The sequence below is a fragment of the Chaetodon auriga genome, chromosome 20, assembly GCF_051107435.1.
Source record: "Chaetodon auriga isolate fChaAug3 chromosome 20, fChaAug3.hap1, whole genome shotgun sequence".
NCBI lineage: Eukaryota > Metazoa > Chordata > Actinopteri > Chaetodontiformes > Chaetodontidae > Chaetodon > Chaetodon auriga.
Genome location: NC_135093.1, coordinates 2,420,638 through 2,443,226, shown reverse-complemented (window position 1 = coordinate 2,443,226; position 22,589 = coordinate 2,420,638). Strand labels below are relative to the sequence as shown.

General features: G+C 46.2%; 1 protein-coding gene across 3 annotated transcripts in view; it reads left to right on the top strand.

Moving 5' to 3' along the window:
• Nucleotides 1–1,689: 1,689 nt before the first annotated feature.
• Nucleotides 1,690–22,589, top strand: part of LOC143338827 (uncharacterized) — a 32,516-nt gene continuing 11,616 nt past the window's right edge. For 2 of the 3 annotated variants that reach the window (XM_076759601.1, XM_076759599.1), the window contains exons 1-6: nucleotides 2,044–2,174; nucleotides 16,170–17,557; nucleotides 17,785–17,952; nucleotides 18,074–18,250; nucleotides 18,322–18,395; nucleotides 18,483–18,656. In XM_076759601.1, the coding sequence (XP_076615716.1) occupies nucleotides 16,213–17,557; nucleotides 17,785–17,952; nucleotides 18,074–18,250; nucleotides 18,322–18,395; nucleotides 18,483–18,656 (1,938 nt within the window). In that variant the 5' untranslated portion in view covers nucleotides 2,044–2,174; nucleotides 16,170–16,212. Of the gene's footprint in view, nucleotides 2,175–16,169; nucleotides 17,558–17,784; nucleotides 17,953–18,073; nucleotides 18,251–18,321; nucleotides 18,396–18,482; nucleotides 18,657–22,589 lie in introns of all 3 variants that reach the window. The other variant, XM_076759600.1, reaches the window with a different exon arrangement.

Below are 22,589 nucleotides of genomic sequence, written 5' to 3'. Positions count from 1 at the left end.
AGCCTGTAAGCATGATTTTGAAGTGTTGACATATTTACAGAAAATGTCTCATTAGACCTATTTAGGGTCCAAATTTGGGGTCCAAATCCCCCCAAAATTCAGATCTGCACTCAGTACTTTAATGTTTAAAAGTGTCTTGTGTTGTTGTCCATGTTTCTAACTCAACATCAGAAAAACAAAAATACACAAGAAACTGATGACAATACAACTGAATTCATTGATTGATTTCTTGTCAACTTTTTATTAAAGTCTTATTAATATCTCTGGTATCGCGTTCGTTGCGTATTCTTGCAGTTTTTAATGTAAAAGTGATGTGAAGCCCCGCTCGGTCGTGCGTTTTGAAATCCAAATCGAGCGCACCCCGGCCCTGCGGGCTCTGCAGACGACTCCTCCGTCGTGCGGCAGGGGGCGCTGTGTTCCGAGTCTGCGCAGGTGTGTGTGTGTGTGTGTGTGTGTGTGTGTGTGTGTGTGTGTGTGAGCAGATCTTCTTACAGACCTGCACTGAGATGGACCCTTCTTCCTCTCAAGCATCTAACTCATACAAGCCTTCTTCTTCTTCTTCTTCTTCTTCTTCTTCTTCTTCCTCTTCTTCTGCTACTCCTCCTCCTCTTTGAGCTTTGGAGCCTCGCCATCTCTTCCTTTTCTTTCTTTTTCATCTCCTTACCTTTACTACTTTTCTTTTGTACTTTCTCCTCTCACTTGTTGTGGGACATGAAGCCTCTCCTCCTCCTCCTCCTCCTCCTCCTCCTCCTCCTCCTCCTCCTCCTCTTCATTTCCATACAGAGCTCCACCAGTTGCTTTTATTAATGGTAGTCACATCACTTCCAGCATGTCTCATCTGTTCTATTATCATTATTAAATCAGTGTTATTTTGAATGATTTTGAATTCCCCAAAAAAGAATAAATAAAGACTCTTTCTATTATTGTTTTTTTAATTATTATCTGTGCATTATTTTAAAGGAAACCAGGAAATTTCCTGTCAATGTCTTTAAAACGAGTTGTTCCGAAAGGAAACAGAAGGTGGCGCAGTAACTGTGTCTCTCACAGTCATGTTTGTGATTCATTTATTGATTTCTGTGTGTTCTGTACATTTTCATTAGTACATATGTTGATGTATAGATATGGGAGCAGAAGATTAAACAGCTGATTATCATCTTTTCATGCCTCTATCTACTTCCACTGCCAAATATTCTTTCTGCTCATTAAACACATATGAAGTGAGTTTGCAAAGTATATTTTGTTATTAATTAAACTACCCAGTTTATACAAGTACAGCTGTAGTCAGTGAACGAACTGACATAAATCATAATAATTAGTTGCATCCTTTACAAAAGAATTGAAAAATGAACTCCAACAGAAAAATCCTGCTTTTACATGAATGCACGAGTCACAATAATCTAATGATTTAATATTTCACAGCAGTACTTTTACTTTGAACGCTTTCAGTGCATTTCCTGATTACACTTGGATACTTTTACTGAAGTAATATTTCGTTTTGAGTATTTTTAACAGTCAAATCACGTCTTCTAAAAGCATTTTTAACATGATGTGTTTTTGTGGTGAAGAATGATGTTTATAGAAAAGAGTCCGGTGAGGAAAGGGTTATGTTTACAGTGGGCAGATGACGTCAGTGTCAGCTGTGCCTCGCGCATGAGATGAGCGTGCGTGTGTGTGTGTGTGTGTGTGTGTGTGTGTGTGTGTGTGTGTGTGTGTGTGTGTGTGTGGATGATTCAGCAGCTCGTCCAGCAGCAGCAGCAGTCAGTCAGTCCCAGCGCTGCAGGACGGACGCATTCGAGGCGACAACAACACAAACGAGCTGCTTTTATTTTGACGTTTAAAGCGCGAGCAGCCGGCGAACCCGTGTAGGTGATGCGTTCAAGGCGGAGACCCCGTAGTGTTCGGTAACGTTCGCTTTGAACAGGCCGGAGAGCAGCGGCGGAGCCCCGCAGAGGAGCCCCGCAGAGGAGCCCGCCGTGTGCTCCTTCCCAGACCTCCTTGTGGAATTTATCGTCTTTCAGCGGGACTTTCTATCGCTCGTTGTCGGTTCTCGGACTCTCTCCGTCTGGACTGAACCGAGAACACGTCCCCCTCACTGACATCCAGCTGCTTTCATTCAACCGTCTCAACTTCGACATTTCCGCATTTTGACGTCTTATGCTCCGTCTCCCCGGCAGGTGAGTTTCAGCCTCCTCGTCCACTGAAATCGGTCAAACCTCCTCACCTGAGACATAAATCATTTTACACATATATACAGACATTTTGAACATTTTATAGATGATCGTTGACTGACAGAGCAGGTGACTAATCACAGCTAGCTAACAGCATGAGTGAACCTGAAGGCTAGCAGCGGACCACGTCACAGCCAAGTGACCTTTGTGCGTGATAATCAATGATAATGACCTGATAACACTGAACTGTCTGAGAAATCTACTCTGAGACTAAACACATCACCTGCTGGGTAGATGTGTGGGAAAATGCATAGAAAACTCATAGAAATCCAGTTTTTATGCTACAAAAGAGCCTTAAAAACCATTACCGATGCTACTGTCCTGTTTACGAACTTACATCACAGAAAATAATGCAGTATTGCACAAACAACATAATGAGCACGTACTACTGAGTGTACTACATCACATATTTAAAACATGTTTGCCAAAAGCGAATATTATCTTACAGAAATATGTGTTTAAAAGATTAAGGGTCATAACAAGAAGAGTAAATGATGCTTGTATCTTGGAGAAATGAAGAAAACTCCATATTTATGGACAAATGGACCATGTTTTGAGAATAAAGGACCAAATCTGTAGTAAAATAAGTTCAATTTTACATTGGATATGTTGGTATGCGTAAGCATAACAGCTGCGCTGCCTGTGGTCTCTTGAGTCCTTCTGCAGGTTCTGTTCTCTGTTTTTAGGTGATGTAGACTCCAGGTTTTGGTTCTCTGACCCTGCAGGGTCTGTCCTCTAGTTGTCTTGTTCTTCAGATTATGTTGTCTAATTGGTGGTTCTGTCCTCTTAGTCTTTGTTCTGCAGACTGTTCTCGATCTGTCTCGCCCTGCAGGGTTTGTCCTCTAGTTTTGTTCTGCAGGTTCTGTTGTCTAGTTTTGTTCTGCAGGTTCTGTTGTCTAGTTGCTGGTTCTGTCCTCTAAGTCTGTCCTGCAGTCTCTGCTCTTGACTTGTCTCGTCCTGCAGGTTCTGTCCTCTAGCTGTTTTTTCTGGGCATTGGTTCTGTCTCATTTGGTTCCACCTGCAGCGTGCTCGCTGACAGTGGGAGAACAGAAGCTGCTGTTGATCCGGTGTCGGTCCAGAGGGAACCTGCTGACACCGTGACCGATCTGTGTTTGTGTCCATTACAGTCTGGCAGGCGTCCACTCAGTCTTTCCATCTGTCTCCCTCCAATGTTTCCACTCTGCTGGACTTAATTTCTTTCTTTCTCCTCTGACGGATAATTCACCGTCTGGCTGCTTGCATCCCCGCTGAGATGAATAATCTGTTCTTCAACAGAGAACCGGCTCAGAAAACAGAACTCAGTAAAACATCACAGACATTTATTTCACTGGTTTTCTGTTTCCTTATTTGTTCTGTTCTTCATCTTGTCTTTGTTTTCTTTTTCACCCACATGCTGTTGAAATGAAATTCATCTTCAGTAAATAGATGAATCCGGACTGTGATGCAGGGCTTGTGTGTCCAGGATGTAGACCGGACTCAGTCCCGGCCTTTGAATGGGACCGTCCCTCCCGGTAACACACGTGATGACAGAGGGAACCACAGTCGCTGTGTTGATGAAAAATTCATTTTTCCAGACTGTTCTCAAGGAACAAAAACAGCCATGTGGTGAATAATGTATGTGTGAAGTCTGAGGCAGAGGAGGACTTGAACTCGGCCTTCTCTCTGCTCAGTCACAGATGTCTGTGTCTTAATGACGTCTGGATGATGTGGACGTCAGACTCAGAGCGATGCGATGAAGCTGCGACCTGGCTGTCCTCAGGCTTCATCGGTCTCTGTGGTTCATTAGTGAGAAGCTCCTAACGAGCCCAGTTTGAGTCAGAATCATCCGTTAGCTTCCTGCCTCCTGATTGGATGCTCTCGCTCTCCCTCTGGCTGCTGACTCTTTGCTTTAATGACAGAAACTTACTGACTTTCCCTTTTCTCCGTCACTGAATCTCTTTCCGTCAGTGTGGCTGATTCACTCCTTTTCTCTCAGCTGACTCTTTCTGTTTACTGTCTCTCTTGACCTTTCTCTCGTTCTCCTCTTTATGGCTCTTTGTTTGCTCTCTGTATTTGTCCTCTCTGTTACACTGACGTGAACGTTGGCTTCGTTTGGTCGGCTGTACATGTGGAATTTCATTTATTTGCCATCATTCAAAATCCAGTGGGGAATAAGAAAGAGAGAAACATCCAGTATTAGACCTTTAACGGTGGCTGTGCAGTATGCAGAACCCAAAGATGCTGCTTTTTGCTGAAGTTTTTGTGGCTGTTTGTGTAAAGACAGCTTTTGACGTTTATCTAGTTTGTCTTCGTGTATCTGCACTGTTGAGAAATGTCAAACCGTGTCCTGCTGATATAGAAAGATAATGGACTCTGTGGAGGAAGCCTGCCTCACATGAGGTCACATTGTGATGGTTTGGTGCTGAAATAAGCAGTAACAGTGCAGCGCGACAGAAATCTTGATTGAGGAGATCAAACTCAGCACATAATGTGAAAGAAGTCGATGCTCTTGGTGGATCATGAATCTTTTCTCGTCTCCTCGTCCTCCCTTTCATCTTCCTCTTTTCCTTGATTTCATCTCATCCACTCTTCATATTCCACAAGAGCTTCTCACTCTTCCTGTCCAGTTTTCCTAAAGCTGACCTCCATCTCCTCCCCTCTCTGAGCCTTTACTTGATATCTGATAGATAATTGATGCCCCCTCCCTCCCTCTCTCTCTCCCTCTGCTGATGGATTTTGGTGGCAGGAAATGTTTGGTGAATCTTTCGATCTCTTGTCCGTCGTCTCGTCTCTGACTGGGTGGTGACTGTCTGCAGTGTTTCCTCGCTCTGATCAAATCATCTGAGCTGCTGATGTGGTGTCGGCCACTAAGTGGTGAGAGAGGTTTCCAGAAAGACCTTTGGAAGAAGTCCGCTATACTCTACTGCTGACTGTCACTGTACTTTAAGACAATTTTCATTCATCTTTCAGACCAGGAAGGTTTTTTCATTCTTGTGTCTCAGCCTTTCCTTTGTGTTTCTGGATGATGTTTGTGGAGGATGCAGCTAATTTCTAAGTTCAGCCTTAACTTCTGCAGCTTAAACAACAGGGGTGGGGTGAGAAATCACTTAATTATCATGCTAACACACAATGAGAGTTAACATTAGCATAATAGCATCCTGACGCAATCATATTATCTTAATGATCCATTTTATTGACGCGCTGAACATGAAACAACATTAAACATACAGACATGTTATTTACTGCTTTTATGTGCAGTCAAGTTCAGCTTCACATGTGAAGGATGTTGGTTTAAAGTCTCACAGCTCTGCAGTGATTTCCATAAAAATAAACTGAAATGTAAAGCAGTAAAACTTTAAAGGCATTCAGCAGTGGCACACGGTGCTGGTGGCTGTCGGCACAGATGGTTTGTGGCTGTGAAATCCTCCCATGAGCGTCAGGAAGAAAGGATTCGTTTGGATGTTGTGTTGTGATGTTCTGCCCATTTGGCTCAACTCTCAGTTTAAGGGATAAGTTTGGTCTGACAGGATGTGAAACACCTCATTTAAAACGCGGTCATGTGCAGCTGACGCGTGTTCAGCTTTATTAGCCGATCTTCATTCACGCGTGTTTTCCGTGTCACACATCAAACCACACGTGGAGACAGACAGGTATTCTGTTTGCTGTTATTCAAAAAGCGTCGAGCTTCAATAAACCAGCACCGCAGCCTTGTCCTGCACGGCTGTTACACGTTTCTTTTACCCATGAAGACTTTCCTCGGCCCCGTCCGATGTAGGCCATGTTTAACCAGCCTTCTTGTGAGGTTCTGTTATAAAAATACTTTTTGGCCCTCAGATACTCAAACAAGCTGCTTATTAGCTGCAGTAGCTGCTGGATTCCCAGAAGTAGGTTCCCTGACCCGTTTGGATGAAGTGTGCTGGCAGCAGAGAGAAAGAGCCGCTTTGTGGCAGATTAATGGTGGTGGTGGTGGGGGGTGCACTGAAGTGAGTGGAGGTCCACAGCTCCCATACAACAGGGATGTTGTCCGTGCCAAGTTGCTATGAAACCAGAAGGGCTGAGGGGGAGGGTGCCAGGAATAAAGGGCTCTAAAAGGCTCCGGGCAGCACATGTACCTTCAGCTCTAACTCCTGAGCTCATGTGGTCGAGATGAGCTCAGACATACTGTGCATTGATCAATGCTGTGGCATTTATGTTGATTCTGATTGGCTGATACACCGGTGGAGCTGCAGGAAACATCTGGCCAAATATTTGTGGGAGTGCAAAAGCAAAACATACCCCAAAAAACGCAAAGTCCAAAACCATCAGAGGATTCTGTGAGTCTGATGGAGGAGAAGCTGTGACGCCTCAGATCAGACTGTACTCTGTCTGTAGGAGAGGCTCATTCAGGCATGTTCCTGGTTCATTCAGCCATACAGTGTGTGTGTGTGTGTGTGTGTGTGTGTGTGTGTGTGAGAGAGAGAGAGAGAGGAGGGTGTGTGTTTGTTGGTTTAATGCCCAACAAGACAGGGCGTTCATGCTGTGTGTCATATCTGGCCTGAAGCTGGGTTCTGAGTCTGGGTTTCTGTGTGTGTGTGTGTGTGTGTGTGTGTGTGTGTGTGTGTGTGTGTGTGTGTGTGTGTGTGTGTGTGTGTCTCATGCAACACTGAAACCAGAGTTGGTTAATATGTGCCATAGGTTCAGTGTATGTCTGTTGTTTGTAACCCCGTTCATCATCCACTGGCTGTGTTGCCCAAAATGCCTGTCAGATTTTTTTTCCGAACGTTTTGAAATGTGAGAAAATGCTGTCCGTGTTGGCAGAGTTTCAGTGTTAACCGTCATTCATTCATTTAGCAGCATTAGCCTCGTGAATATTAATCTGAAGCTTCAGTGCGTTTCAGATGAGCTCTGGTGAATGTACCTGATCGCTGTGGCCCGGTTCAGCTGGTGTGAAAGCTGTCAATCAAATCCTGCCTGAAAAGATGTGTCTCGGTCCGCCTCCAAGCAGTTCTCCTGCGGTGTGGAAGCAAAACAGGCCAACTGCAGGATTTGTGGCGACATGAGTTCGATAGCTAACATAGCATTAAACCCATCTGCTGATCATGAACTGTCAAGGAAGCGATGGTTCGAGTGATCTGTGGGCAATAAGCAGCGTATACAAACGCAAGGTCATTCAGTCAGGTAGATGACGAGTCCAAAAAAATAGATCTGTTTTTGGCTAATCTAGTGAATTAAATACCTGACAAATCAAGATGCCCCATCACATCGATTTCATAAAAATTCATGTGTGCCACGAGCCGTCCAGCTCTCAGTGCTGTGATGTTAGATAACTGTTGTGACGTCTCCCACTCCGAGTACAGCAGCATGTCTGAGTCCGCTGGCTGTTTCCTCTTCTGTCTGACTGGATATTTAGGCTAACAGTGAGCGTCTGGACGTCAGGCCGGGAGGAAACCTGTCGCTCAGGCTCCGCAGATCAAATATCCTGATGCCCAAACACACCCAGCATCAAGCCAGCAGCTGTAAATAATGAAAACACTTCGGCTAAATGCGGCTTTTCTATTTTGATAAGAGTCGTCCTGACTGAGTCAGAGACCGAGCTGTGTCCTCGACCGGCCCATCACACTCATATTATTCAGTTAAATTAATATCAAAGATGGCAGCCCGCTTTCTATTTATGTATTAATTGACTCATTTCCCAACCTGTTTGCAGACAGTACGCCTTGACTGTAAAGCACATCTCGAATGAAGGGAGGATCAGCCTGTAGGCTGGAGGCCAAACAGCCAGATATTGACAGAAGATGCAGGAAGTCGTGGGCATTAGTCTGCAGATCTTCCTCCAATAATCAGACACTTACGTATATGGAAGCCTGTGTGTGGCCTGACAGGCAAAATCTAGGGCAAAAAAAGCCTTCTGAGCTTAGTGAGCACGAAGTGATCGCTGGCATTGACTCAGATAAGAACACAATTCAGGGCTTTTCTCAAAGCAAAGGTCAGACTCTGAGAGGTGAGATGAACATGTCCTCCATGTCTGTGCGTTTAGCTGAAGCTGAAGTGAGACAGGTGCTGTACATGCTGTATTTACATATATCTAACGGCTGAACCTCCTCTGCTGGTCTAATGTTGGAGTTGTAAAAAAGGAACCGTTCTTTAAGATCCTCTGTGATCTGGAGGCCATGAAAGCAGCTTATGTTTCTGTGCTGCTGTTTTTACAAGATGGCAGAAGGAGCGAGGGAATAAAAAAAGGCAAGAGACGGAGAGGAGGAGGAGGTTATGTTACTCTGCCCTCTGCCAAGAATATCTCTGTCCTCTGATGATCAGCATGTAGAGACTGAAACCACGAAGGGCTCAGAGGAGGAAAACAAGGACGTGATGGAGAGAAGATGAAGAGACAGACGGAGTGATGAGGAGGGAGGAGAGGATGGAAGACAGCTGAGGTTCATCATTTCAGCAGTTCAGGGCACTTAAGAGCAGAAATGAGAGCATCCGTCCAGACTGCTTTGTTTACTCTTCTCCTCGCCTGCTACCCATAATCCCTTGCTGTTTGGGGCTGGTGGAGGTTGTTGGTTCAGATTACAGTCACATCTCCAGAGAGCAGCCTGCTGTCCTCCTCCTCACCTGGACGAACACCGAGGAGTTCAGATCAATGTTCGATCGATCTCCAGCACGTTACTCAAAGCAGCGTCCTCACGAGTGCAGTTACACCACACGAGGCCTCGAAACCCTGCACAGCGGCACAGAGTTCACTTTATCTGTGACAGGGAGCAGTGGGAAGACCGAGAAACACTCGTGTTACACAACAGACCGGAGGCCAGCTGTTTTCAACACAGTGTGTGTAGGTTTGATTTCTGATTGATCGCTCATTCAACAAGATGTCAGGATAAAACAGAAGTGAAGCTTAAAGAGTAAACATGGCAAAAAGGAAAAGTCCTGTTTCAAAGTAGTTGCCTGTGGCTCAGGCTGAGAGCAGCAGGCAGCCGATCAGGTTACGATCGATTCATTTATCATTGAGCCATAATGGAAGATGATCCTGAGCCGCAGAGCCGCGGCCTGTGAGCTTTTTATTCTCAGCTGCCGAGAGCTCGTCTTACATTTTTAAATGCGGACGAGCCTCCGCCCTCCGTCCTCAGCAAGGGGAGCGATGAGATTAATGATGTCCGGTGTTCTGTGCGCGGCGGGCTCAGGCCGGACCATCTGTTGTGTCGCTGGTCCATCTGTGAGTTCTGCTCGGGCAGCTTTGGGCCTTTTCCCAGTCTGAGAGTGTGAATGAAATGTGACCTCTCAGACTGTTCACACACTCACCTGAGAGCCTGGAGCAGCTCCTGTATGGAGACAGCAGCATCTGCCAGGTGACAATGAGACTGTCCTCACACCTCTCGTCCTTATCAGCATCACACTGAGCCAGAAATACTAAAAACAATATAATATTATAAAGAATATGACCAAAAAAATGCTTCTAGTGCAGTAAGAAAATTATTAAAGTGTTTGTCAATTAATTGCTTACAATCTAAAAGCACCATAAATAAAAAACAGCATCAAATATATGTGAAAAGTGAAATATGATGAAGGATGAGGACCCAGATGGATGCAGCTGACCTTCTCTAGCTGGCGGCCCTCGATTCGTCTCAGCTGAGTGAGCGGAGAACTAGAGCATGAGGACATTGATAAGTCGCTGTGTGACTGATGTACAGTAGAGGAGGAGGAGGAGGAGGAGGAGGAGGAGGAGAGGAAGATGCAGGAATAATAACAAGCTAAAGGAAAGAAGGCGTGGGAGGTAGAAGGCTGGGGTCACAAAGAGGAAATATTTGATGCAGATAAAGTTTAAGTCTCAACATTTTTAAGCACTGAAGTTATAAATAAGTGAAAGTCAAAGATTCGATCGATGAACAGGGAGAAGGCAGAAACTCTGAAGGTTTCAGCTGCAGCTAATTAATGTTAACAGCCTGAAAAGGAGATGAGCAGCAGCAGATATGAAACATTGATTTGATGAATCTGACGTGTTAGATTCAAGTCAGCTGATTTCAACGCCCGACCGTTCAACACCTGGAAGTATTTCCAGGATGTGTGATTAATTATTCTGAACTCAGGGCTCAGCTGCTGGTTTCCTTTTGTCCTGTCGTCCAGTTACTTAAAGACCAGCAGTGAATCGGCTCCGTCTGATTTAATCTGCCTGCAGTGTTTTATGATGGAGGTGGGCCGAACAGATTGTGTTACATGAAACATTCAGTTTCAGGGAATACTGCTTCAAAACAGCAAATCCTGCATATTGAATGAGCGTGGTTGTTTTTAGGTCTTCATCTGCTAACTGCAGTGATCACAAGAGCCAAACCTGCACAGGTGAAGGTGAGGTTTTGTCCACGTTCAGATCAGGACAGATAAGAGATGTGTGTATCGTTGGTGTTTCGCCAAGTAAAGGTGAAGGGAAAACCTGAGGAGACACGTTTAGACATATTCTGTGATGTCGGCAGTTTCCATTGAATATAAAAGCTCCTGGTTTCCATCACACACACACACACACACACACACACACACACACACACACAGAGTTTGTAACTCTTGGAGTCACAGTCCAGTTTTTACTTGTTTTTTTTTTTTTAGTGGATTTTCTTTCCTGTAAAGCTTGGATCAAGTTCAGCTCTGTCTCTGCTGAAGTTACAGAGCTCATAAATTCAGCCGCCGGCAGGCAGACACACTGATATGCTCCCATATCTCCCATCAGTCCACCAGTCAGTCAGCCTGTTCAGCCAAAGCTGATCAGTCACCTCTAACACTGACGAAAACATCTGCAGCCACTTCAGCAGCCAACTGACGGCCACCTTTTTTCTGTCAAAGGCCATTCCAGTTTTTATAACACCTTCAGGGGCGACACTGGATTATTAAACACACATATACGCTGAGAGCTCGTCCCCACAAACTGACTGAGGCACAGCCAAAAATTATCCCTTTGTCCATTTCTCTGCATTGACAGTCGTCATGATGCTCTGATGTGAAATCAGCCGCTATGTACGTGTTGCGTTCAGGGACCACTTTGATGTGTGAGCCAGAACAGACTGTGTGAGGCCAGAGGTTTCCCATCACGGGTCAGTAGTTTAAGCACACAGTTGATTGGTTGAGAGCTAAACGCACCAGGTGCGTTTTAGCGTTGCGGTGACAGAGTATTTGGTCTGACCGTGACGGTGCAGCTGCTCAGTGGACATGAGTGGACTGTTGTGTCCTGGCTGCTCTGCTGTGAGCTCCATTAGTGAAAGTGACCTGTAAACACGGTCTGAGCTCATCGTGGGATCCTTTATTGATATGGTTCCGTCGATAACTCGGCCGTCAAGGTCAGGAACGCTGGAACGTCTGTGTACCCACACACTCTGCAGATCACTGGAGTTGTTTTAAAGCAGTAAGTCAAGACGTTTCTCTGTGCTGCTGGTAGATTTCTGCTACTGACACATACACCCACAACATACTCAGAGATTAAAGCAAAAACAAAACTAAATCTTCTGACTGAATTTTGTTTTCAGGCCAGGTCATATTTCCCATCTACAGTCTGTCAGAGAAGTTACAGAGGACCACGTTAGCCTTCAACGGCTGCTAAACAAAGAGCACAATATGTCAAATGATTCAGTATTTAGTCGTACAAATCATCAGCCATCTGCACACGCTCAGTGTGCTTCTAGTCATCAGAACACCAAATCATCGATTTCTGAAATGCTGTGCAGTCAAAAGACCGACGGGGCATTCAGGAATTATAGCACCAACGAGAAATATAGGCGAGCACTAGCATGCTAACATGCTACATTAGCATTACACCTGCTAAACATCATCACAGTGTGTGTTCATGATGATGAAGGAACATGTCGCCCAGTGTAACAGTGTGCTTCTTTGATGAGGTCTTACTAGTTTTTGGACAACAGCGTAGCTTTAAGGCACAGAGATGAATGAGGCGTTTACACACATAATACTCGTTAGAAAGGTACATTCAGTGAACATGTCTGAATGTGTGGTTTTGTCTGAACGTGTCGTTTGTTGACAAGCAGAGGGCGTGATGATTATTTTTCCTTGGCTGCTGTTGATTTATTGTTCATTTCCCCAGGCTTGCTGCAGTCAGTGAATCTCCATGTGCCTCTTCAGTAATCTCAGTTAAGCATTTTCTTGTCCATTAAACAGATGAGAAGAGTTTACACCTGGGCTGTCATTCATTGATTCAAATGGACCCTCTGGCTCACAGCCAAGGACAGAAAGCTTCAGTTTTCCTGGTGAAACAGGAAGTGACCCGCGATCAGACTCAGTGTGTGCTTCTCTGTCCAGAACGCACACACACGTGTAAACACAATAATTTAACAGCAGAGATCTCTGTCGTGCATCAGCCATCAGCAGTAAACTCAGACTGGATTGTGTTTGACGTGAAGCTGTAAAGATGGCTGCGGGGGAACCAGGAACCGATGTGGATCTAAGCTGTAGAGGTTTTATCTCAAAGAGGAAAATAGACTTCGAACTTTAGCAAGATCCAAGCTATGAATGGCATTTATCAACCTCTGAGAAATATTAATGAGCATGTTAGTGCAGTGCCTCTTTCCCTGCAGGTGGTGGGAAGCTTGAAATTGCTGCAGTGGTTCGTTATGAACGGGGTGGGTGGTCACATGCTGACACTTTGACCCCAGCGACCCGTTCGCCACCTCACAAGTTCAACAGGAAAAGACGCCACGTGCTTGGAAGCGACCTTTACCCTCGAACACTTCGAACCTCACGTGCTGTGTGTGTTCAGAGAGTGTGTGTGTGGGAGTGTTTGTTCAGACGTTGCTGCTCTGCAGTGAATGAAATGACAGAATTACCAGCTGGTGTTTGTTTTATTGATAACATTCGGTCAGTTTCAACTTGAATAGAGTCCAAGATGAAGAAAGAGACATGACGATGATGATGATGATGATGATGATGATGATGATGATGATGATGATGATGATGATGATGGAGAAAGAGAGCAGAGCAGAGTCAGAGATGGACGGAGAGGAACTGAGAATCTCATTATCTTTCTGTCATGACCTCGTTCATCAGTCTTCATTCCTCCTGTGTGTCCTTGGTATCTCAGCAGTGTGTCTGCTGCAGTACAGCTGCGCGCGCACACACACACACACACACACACACACACACACACACACTCTCATAATGGAGGAAAACATGGCCGCTTGGTCTGTATCATCATGACTGCGGATTTCTGAGGGCACGTTTCAGAGCCCGTTGAGAACAGGCCAGTTGGAGATGCTGCTCGTAGGACTCTCCAGCCGTGCAGGGCGACGTTTCCCAGCTTTCTGAAGAAGCGCTCGTCCGAACTGCTTCACGCTCGACGACGACTGCGAGGGTCAGCGAGCGCCCTTGAGAAGGAGGGTTCATCCCAACTCTTTCTCTGCATGGCTGAGGGGATAACAGTCACAGTCGAGTGTCGTGTAACCTCACTTATGCTGTTCTTAACAACTGGTTTCTGTGATGATTAAATGGAAGTTTAAACTTCCACCAGTCAACTCATATAAAGTAACACCAATCACAACATGGCAGAAATAAAATGTTTTGTTTCTTTCTGGAGGAGTGAGCCCTCGTCTTAAAGGGAAACACGTCATATTTCTTATTGCTAAGATGTCGGCTGCTTTTTAATTTGCCAGAACGTCTCATTATGACAGATGCTGGTTAGGTCGGTTCACATAATGAGACGGGTTTAAGCTTGTACTCCAGACTGGACTGACACATCCAGAAACTGACCCAGCCCTTCAGGTAAATGTCACCGTCCTGTCGGCTAACGTGAACGTTATGTAACTGTTAAGCTTTCGCTGAAGTGATTTCCCCATCGTGGGTCTTTGTAGGTCTGATGATGCAGAACTCATCACTGAAACATCCAGTTTAAGAGTTTGCTCTTTTGTGACTGGAGCTGCACCTGAAACAGACCAATTTGAAGCCGTCACCGGATGATTCTTTGCTCTGTGCGTCCACACACAAGGTCTACCTTTATTTACTTAGATAACAGTGACTGAGTGGAGCTTCTGGGGCTGTGATGAGTCTTTATTCTTCTGTTGTGACTGTGACTCAGCAGTGGGGAAGTTATGAGTCAGCTTAATGCAGCATCTTTTATAGGAAACACTTTGTTAGCTTATCTTCCTCTTTAAAGTCAGTGTGTGATGGGAAAATGTTAAACAGTCTAAAATTTGGTTGAATGAGGAATTATGCTCCTGGGTCTCTGGAGGTTATGTAATTCTGTGAACGTTATAATATTCATGTGTGAAAATGGATCTGTAATCTAGTATTGCAGTTGAGTATTAATCTAATAAAATTGCTGGAGGTTGAATATTTGTAATCTCTGAAGCCCTTCAGGACGTTCTTTATAAGATCCAGTGACGACGCCTTGACTTGTTTCTCTCACGCTGAAATCACAAGTTTATCAGCTGTTCGGCCTCGCTTCGTTGTGTTTGAGATAAACACAACAGCTGTTTATATTTAGGAGCCAAGACAACTTGTGACGCTCTGTCAGACCGGGATACGGTGGCCTTGGGCGGACAAACGACTGAGGACGCTTTTTTATTTTCTTCTTTCGTGAGCAGCATGTGTTAAGACTGCAGGGCTGGAGAAGCTTTCTGAATTAAATAATGTTGATTTCTGTGGGTTTTCTTAATGTTATTATTTATAATTATTATTATCATCAACCTCAGCTTTACTTGGTGTTTAGTGTTGATTAGCAAATGTTAGCATGCTAGCTTGCTACACTATAATAGCTAACATAGCATGCATGCTGACATTAGCTTGTTCTTTTGAATATGCGTACATCTCTGCTTTAAAATGTAAGCTAACATGGCTGACGTTACCTGGTTCCAGGTATGTAAATAAGAAAATTTTCTGCTTTTTTGTCTTATATCACAATAAATTTAGTATCTTTTGCTGCTGCACATTTTTTTAGACAAAACAAGCAGCTTATTACATACTTTTACTGTTTTCTGACAGTTTAAAGACACAGTTATTAAGGAAATGATCAGGAAAATTACTCACAGATTAATGAAGAAGTGTTTCTTCTAAAGGAGAAAGTGACCCTCCACCCGAAATCTGCCTTTTCAGTAACAAACACTCACAAACACCACAAACACCCCCGCAGACCTCAAACAGGCCTGCCTTGTTTTCGTTCCTGCCTCAGGGTTTGTATCCTGTCTCACCTGTGTGTGTGCGTGTGTGTGCGTGTGTGTGCGTGTGTGTGCGTGCGTGCGTGCGTGCGTGCGTGCGTGTGTGTGTGGGTGTGTGAGAGACAGACAGGATGTGGGTGTGTCTCGCATAACATGATTTGCTTGATCACTCTGTCGTTTTTGGTTGGAGGTGCAGGGACAGCTGATGGCTTTTAATAGGGGCGTGGTGTGTTTGTGTGTGAGAGAGACACACCTCTGCACTAACCACATTGTCAGCACACGCACACACACACACACACACACACACACACACACACACACGGCTGAACTCACCCTGCAGTGTTGAAGCTGCAGATGAGTCCAGGCGCCACGTTTTTCAGCTGCTAATCACAGTTTGTGTCAGAGCTGCTGCCTCTCTGTGGATTTTTCCACTGACTCACAGCTGTAAATTATTTCCTATAGAGGCTTGCAGGTGTGTTCACTCAACAACCATTTCAGGATTCATCGTGGAAGTGTTCAGGGGACCTTTCTGTTAGTTATGCTTAAAATGTCCAACATCCAGTTCAGACATGAAAGCAGCTGCGAATGCTTACTGTGGCTGTAGATTCATCCAGCAGCGTTTCCAGTCAAAGATGAGCAGACTTGTTTCCAGATGAGGTCACTGTGTTGTTGTTGCACAGTAAACAGCCTCTTCTCACATCTAAAACTCACAACTGAGCTCAGTTAACCTGTTCAGTTAATCGTCTGGTAGCTGACGAGCCACATCCCCGTACGCTACAGCAAACCCTGTAAAAGACACAAACACGACGGTTGTTTCATCACTCTGTCTTGTCTCCTTCCTGTCCAGCTCCTCAGTGTCACTGTCTCCATGGTGAAGTGGGTGGGGTCTGATGTCAGCCCCTCCTCTTGACGACCCTCCCAACATGCCCACCATGGTTTCCAGGCTGCCCAAGTTCGGCTCACGGCCCAAACCTGCACCAGCCTCCAACAGCAGTCAGGTGGGTCCGGCTGCCACCGCGAGCACTTACACCTTCACCAGCACCGCCGCTACCAGCACCCGCCTGACCAACGGCTTCTACCACCACCCCGGCCCAGCAGGCGTCAACGGCAGTTTAACCGCACCCCCCACTTCTGTGAAGCAAAATGGATTTATCAGAGTGCCGACTTCGTTTTCCTTAAAATGGAGGAAAGAGAATGAGACGGTGGAGGATGGAGCGGCCGATGGAGAAAAAGACTTAAGAAGAGGAAAGGGCGGGAACGTCGGGCAGAATCAAGGTAATAACATCCATCAGTATTATTCCCAACGGCAACAAGGATCACCAGCTGTGTCACAGCGTGACGCCAAGAAGCCAACCACGTCCTCTGCGGGAAAGGGAGGTGGTCTTGCCCATCCTGTGACATCATCCTCATCGCCATCACCGCAGTCCAGCCCCAGAACACTTCCTGTCTCTAAAAGTGGCTCCAAACCCAGCCAAACTGCATTCGGGCTGATCAATGGCACAAAACGGGCCCTAAATGGTCTCTCTGGATCCAAACTGAGGAGCGGAACCAGTGGTTCTCTGAGACAGCCTCAGAGCTTTGCTCGTGCTGGTGGCTCTAGGCCAGGTTCTGGTCCTGGTTCTCGATCTGGTTCCCCTCTCCAAAACAAACCGCAGGCCAGCCGTTCTCACTCCAGTGACAGCCTCGGATCTGCTCCATCCGCCCAGCTGACCGAAAGCGATCGTTTTCGCTCACGTAGCCTCACACAGGTCCGACGGCAGCCCTCCCCCACCCTCACCCCTTCCTCCACTTCGTCCTTGCTCTCCCGCAACTCCGCCGTCAGCCGCTCCTACTCCATCAACAGGACTGGCGGGCGAGGATCGAAGGAGCTGACATCTTCCTCCACTCAGCCTCCACCCAGAGGCCACCTGGCAAAGTCCCCTGTTACCAGCCAGACCCCCGAAGGAGGAGGCAGAGGTGGAGGGGCCAGAGTTCAAAGTTCTGCTCTTCTAGGGAGATCAGGGGTCCACACTCCCTCCCTCCTGCCCCCCTCATCCTTAAAGAAGCCCCTCCTACCCAACCTTAGCCCCGCCCACAAGCCCAGCGGCATCAGCTATAAACTGTCACGCCCATCACTCAACAAGCAGTCCCGCCCCCTGCGAGTGACCCCAGCCAATGTGTCGGGACGGGACCTGGACGGACTGACGGCACGGAGAAACTCAGTGGAGACGCCTTCTACGACAGAGAACAGCCCAGGTCTGAGATCCTCATCCACATTCTTCAGATCTCTCATCTTCTTCCTTTCATCATCTTTTCTCATCACATCCATCATGTCACGTGCAGCATCATCTAAACTAGTTTCATATTTTAAAATGTTTCATCTGTGATGTCTCGTGTCAGATGTCCTGTCTCATCTGTTTCCTTCTTCTTTTCACGTCGTGTCTCTAACTTGGTTTTTATCCCTTCGCTCCCCTGACCATCAGAAAGTACCCCAGAGGCTCCAGAGACAGAGGGGCTGACTGCAGAGCCGGTATCCCAGGGAGAGGTGTCGATTGTGGGGGAGACGCTGGAGGACATGTCCCTGTCCTCCAACTCGTCTCTGGACAGAAATGACACCAGTCAGGAGTATATGGACGACTTTGACAACCTCGGTAAGAGAGGACAGACAAACAAACATTTCTCTTCTGCTTTTTAAGATGTTTTACAGTCAGTGGTTCAAACTGTGAATGCACTGAATCAGCTGACTTCATCTTATTTTCTGTGTGTTTGTAGGAAACGGAGGGGTGGGAATCCTGCTTCTGTCCTCTAAAAATGATGAAGATGACTCAGGGCTCGACCAATCATGCGCCAGGTTTGATGACGACAAGGTGGCTGTCAGTGGTGTGACCAAGGCAGCGGGACTCTGTTTTCTGGACGACGGCGTGGACTGGACCAGCATGAGACTCAGCGGTGAGTTTAATGTCACATACAGGTGAGGAAACGTCCAGGAGACACATTTTTAAAATTTTGTTTCCCTCCAGGTGAGCGAGGGGAGCATCAGCTGACCCGACTCCCCCATCGGAGAACGTCCAGTCAGCCAGACTACCACGAGCAGGTACCATCACAAGGCTGATCCGTTTCTAGTGTGTTTCCGTCCATCCAGGACGCTAAAAGATGTCCACATCCTCTCTGTCCCCTGTAGGGCGGGTCTTCCCTGGACCTGTCCCCCTCAGACAGCTGCGGGTCCGGCGGAACCTACATGTGGGACGAGGAGGGCCTGGAGCCGCTGGGGGGCGGCGCCACGACGGCCTCCATCAATACCAACAGCAACACCACCCATCGCATCGGGAGCTTCGACTCCGACCTCAACAGCATCGTAAGCCTGAACCTGAACCACAGAGTTAAAGTAGTCAGTTAAAGGTTCCCTGTCGTAGCTTTGAAGCTGGTTTTCTTTTCACACGGGGCGTTTAGGTGACCGTCACTGCACGTGAATAATACTTTTGTTCATTTATAAGGAAACTCAACAGGGCCCCTGTAAGAGAGTAAGATGAAGGAAAGGAGGCGCTGATGGTTCATGACAGGGAGAAAGAAGTGTCTCTTGTTCAATAAGCTGTTTTATACGTGAGGTTTTTAACACACTCACATCAAAGTAAAACTGAGACAAGCACTTCGATCCACTTCATAGAGGAACACCTTTCTTCCTAAATCAAACATTTGGCTTTTTTAAACCTCAAATTTTTGGATTTTTCTACTCTGACCAGTGCAGTAAGATGTGATCTGTCTGAGCTTCTAACAGCTGTCATCAAATGAGACACTTGACTACAACTTACTGGATTAAATGTTGATGATGTCACAGCCTGAGCGGCGAAGTATTGGTGTTGGCTGAACAGACAAAAGGACGAAGGGAAGCAGAGAAGAGGAGAGAGTTTAATATTCCAGCAGCATCAGCTCTGTCCTGCCTCTCTGTCCTACTTGGGGCCAGTTTCTGGCTTCAGGAAGCAGCAGTGAAAGCAGCTCATCTCGTTTCAGCGTCTGACGCCCGAAAAGAACAAACTGAACCTTAAACAGGCAGAAACAGGCCGTCACTCACGCAGCTGAATGTCAGGACGTCGCTGCTCTTTGCAGTTGGCACTTGTTGCACATTTTTGAAGCGAGTCTGAACTCGAGGTCAGAACTCCTCCACCCCCGAACGCTGCTGTCATTCTCAGAGCTGACTCTCCAACACGGCAGCACCTGAATGCAACACTAGAGGTCCCACGTGTCTTGAAAGCACATTCCTCAGAGTCTTGACGTCTTTAAATTTGAAATTCAGAAACTTTCAGATCTCCAACAAACCATCCAATAAGGTGAGACGATTTCAGCAGTGAGAAAGTGATTGCTCAGTAGTTCAGCGAGTCATCAGATTTTACTGACATCCATCTTCTGAGGTCAGAAATCAGACCTGCATCTCTGCTCTCAGCACTCATCCATATTTAAACTCTGAGCTTCCTGATGTTTATCTGCAGAGATCAGTGTCTGAATCAGATTTCAGCATCAGCACGGTCTGAGCGAAACCCTCTGCCGCCCTCGTGTGTCTGCTGCGTGAATTACAGCGTCCTCTGCAGATCAGACGGCCTCGCAGCACGAGGCCAAACATTTCATTGGTGCAGCTGAGCTTTTTTAATTAAGGGAGCATCAACAGACTGTCTGGACCTTCCAGATGTTTTCTAACACAGCTGTTGTTCATAGCAGCAGTTTGAAGTTTCCTTCAGTTAGTTGGATCGTGGTTGAACTGTCCGTCGTCTCCGGCCTTGACTGCTCGCGTTGTCGCCGTCTCCTGTTCAGTTAATGTACTTCCTGAATAGTGTTGAGTTGGTGTTAATGAGCCCTCTGTAACAGAGTAATTGACCCTAATGAGCTCTTAATGATCTGAGGAGGATGCAAGAAGTCACATATTTTACACACCGTACAGACCAGACGGTGTTCTTTATGCTAATTAGCTCGTCCTCTTATTCACAGCAGCTTATACGTTTCTTCACATAAATGTTGTTATGAGTCTTTGAAATGAGCACCAGGGGTCAGTGTTGGTCTGAGGACAGGCTGTGCTCTGTGTGTGTGTGTGTGTGTGTGTGTGTGTGTGTGTGTGTGTGTGTGTGTGTGTGTGTGTGTGTGTGTGTGTGGCCTCCATGCAAGTCTAATACATCGATTAGTTCAGAGACCACAGCGCTTGATGCACTAACAGGATTCTGTCTGTAAAGCTGGTGAACAGATTTCTGGATTAGATTCAGTTATGAAAAGAAAGCCGCTGAGACAAACCGTGAAGTTTGGAGGCCAAAACACCTTTTATAAAGCTGACATGACATTATGGAGGCAGTGTGGGTGGAACATGAAAACACAAATCCTCAGAATTTAGTCTCGTTCACGGACTCTTCGGCCCTGCGTGCGGCCCTGACGATGACCTCGGTCATGGCGTGAAGCCGTCGATGGTTCCTCGCCCGGTCGGCGGCTCAACAACAACATGCTGACTCGCTCTTCGTGTGTGAGGTTGTGAGTTTGCGACCTGAGTGACGCAGAATAAACACGCTAACTCTCCTCAGGCATCGCGCTGTGTGGATTAGAAACATTTTTAATTTAAGAGGGTTTAAATAATTTTGTTCCGGGCAGTTCAGCTGACGGACCCTCATGAATTTCTCATTTGTCTCCTCCTCTTCCTCATTTTCTTCTTCTTTGCTCAGAACGCCCTTTCTGCACGCTTCTCCATACAATAGGTTCATTAACTTTTAGCTTAGCTATTAGCCTTTATGCCTTTCTGTCCTTAGGGGCTTCCATAGTCCATCAGCGTTGAACAAGCACAGAGGTTGTGGGTTTGAGACCGAGGTGATGCAGAGTGAAATAGACACACTTCAAGGTTTAATGATAACTTTGGACCACACTGTATTTCTCATTTGTCTTCCTCCTCCTCCTCCTCCTCCTCCTCCTCCTCCTCCTCCCCTCCTCCTGCCCAGCCCCAACTCACTGCTGTGCAGCAACTGTAATTTTCATTTACATTCAGTTTACATCCACAAACAAAATCAGGAAGGAGGAGACAGAAAGGAAGAGAAAGGACAAAGGAGACAAGTGCAGGGGTGAGTTGAGGAGGTAGGAGGTAGTTAACTACAGAGAGAAGGAGTAAGGTGATAGGAAAGGAGAGGAAGAGCAGAGGAAAAGAAAGAAGATAGGAGAGGAAGGAAAGAAAGGGATGAGAAAGAGAAGAAGGGAGAGAATATGCTGAAACGGAGGAGAAGAGATAAGAGAGGAGGAGGACAGCAGAAAGAGGAGATTAGGAGGTAATGTGTTGATGTGGATGACTGCTCTCAGCCACCAGGGACAGGCTGCAGGCGTGTGTGTGTGTGTGTGTGTGTGTGTGTGTGTGTGTGTGTGTGTGTGTGTGTGTGTGTGTGTGTGTGTGTGTGTGTGTGTGTGTGAGAGAATGCAGCAGTTATTCATGGTGAACGTTTGGTTTCCTCTCAGGTTACTGTGGTGTGACTAAGCTTCTCCAGGCGGGAAACAACGACACAATCTTTGTGTGTGTGTGTGTGTGTGTGTGTGTGTCAAACTCTTTGTTTTTATGAGGTGAAGTTTCCTTTTGCTTTTTATTTGAGTTTGATGTTTCTGTAGTTTCCTTGTCAGCAGGTCCGTCTCTGAATACTGTCCCACTTCCTGTCTGTCCCTCTCAGCTCACAGCCCATTGGTTCCCACTGCAGACATAAATCTTTGAAAACACCTCACACATATATAATTTCACTTTTTTAAAAGTTCAGTAATTTCCTCACGCGCTGCTCGCTGTAGTTTTTATGAAACAAACAGGAGGAAGTGGTCCGTGTGTGGAGGACTGTTCTGTAAAGAATCCTGAAGCTGGATCCTTCAGAGCTGGAATAACGATTAGAAAACAGCCAGTAATGATGCTGAAGTGGAAGTCTTTGTTTTTCAGGCATTTAAAGTTTCAAAACACGTCCGAATGGAATCCGCTCGCTCCTCCATTCTAGAGACACACAAAAACTCATTCAGCTGCCATTGATCAACAGGCTGAAAAGACTCTCTGCTCACAACGACGTGAAGGTCTTTCAGTCTTTCATCAGCATCTGGTTGAAGCTCACACTGGCCTTCCTACTGTAGCTGCTATTTCACAGGAGGAGGAAAGAGATTGGTTTGATTTTTGTTCTTTTGTGCGTTTTCTCAGGGTTTTCATTTCGAGTCTGTTTCACCTTGTAGAAAGAGACAAAAACCCTGCTGGCATGGGGCTCGTATCGGCGGGGCACCACCGATGATTGTGGAGCTCGTCTGTGGTCTC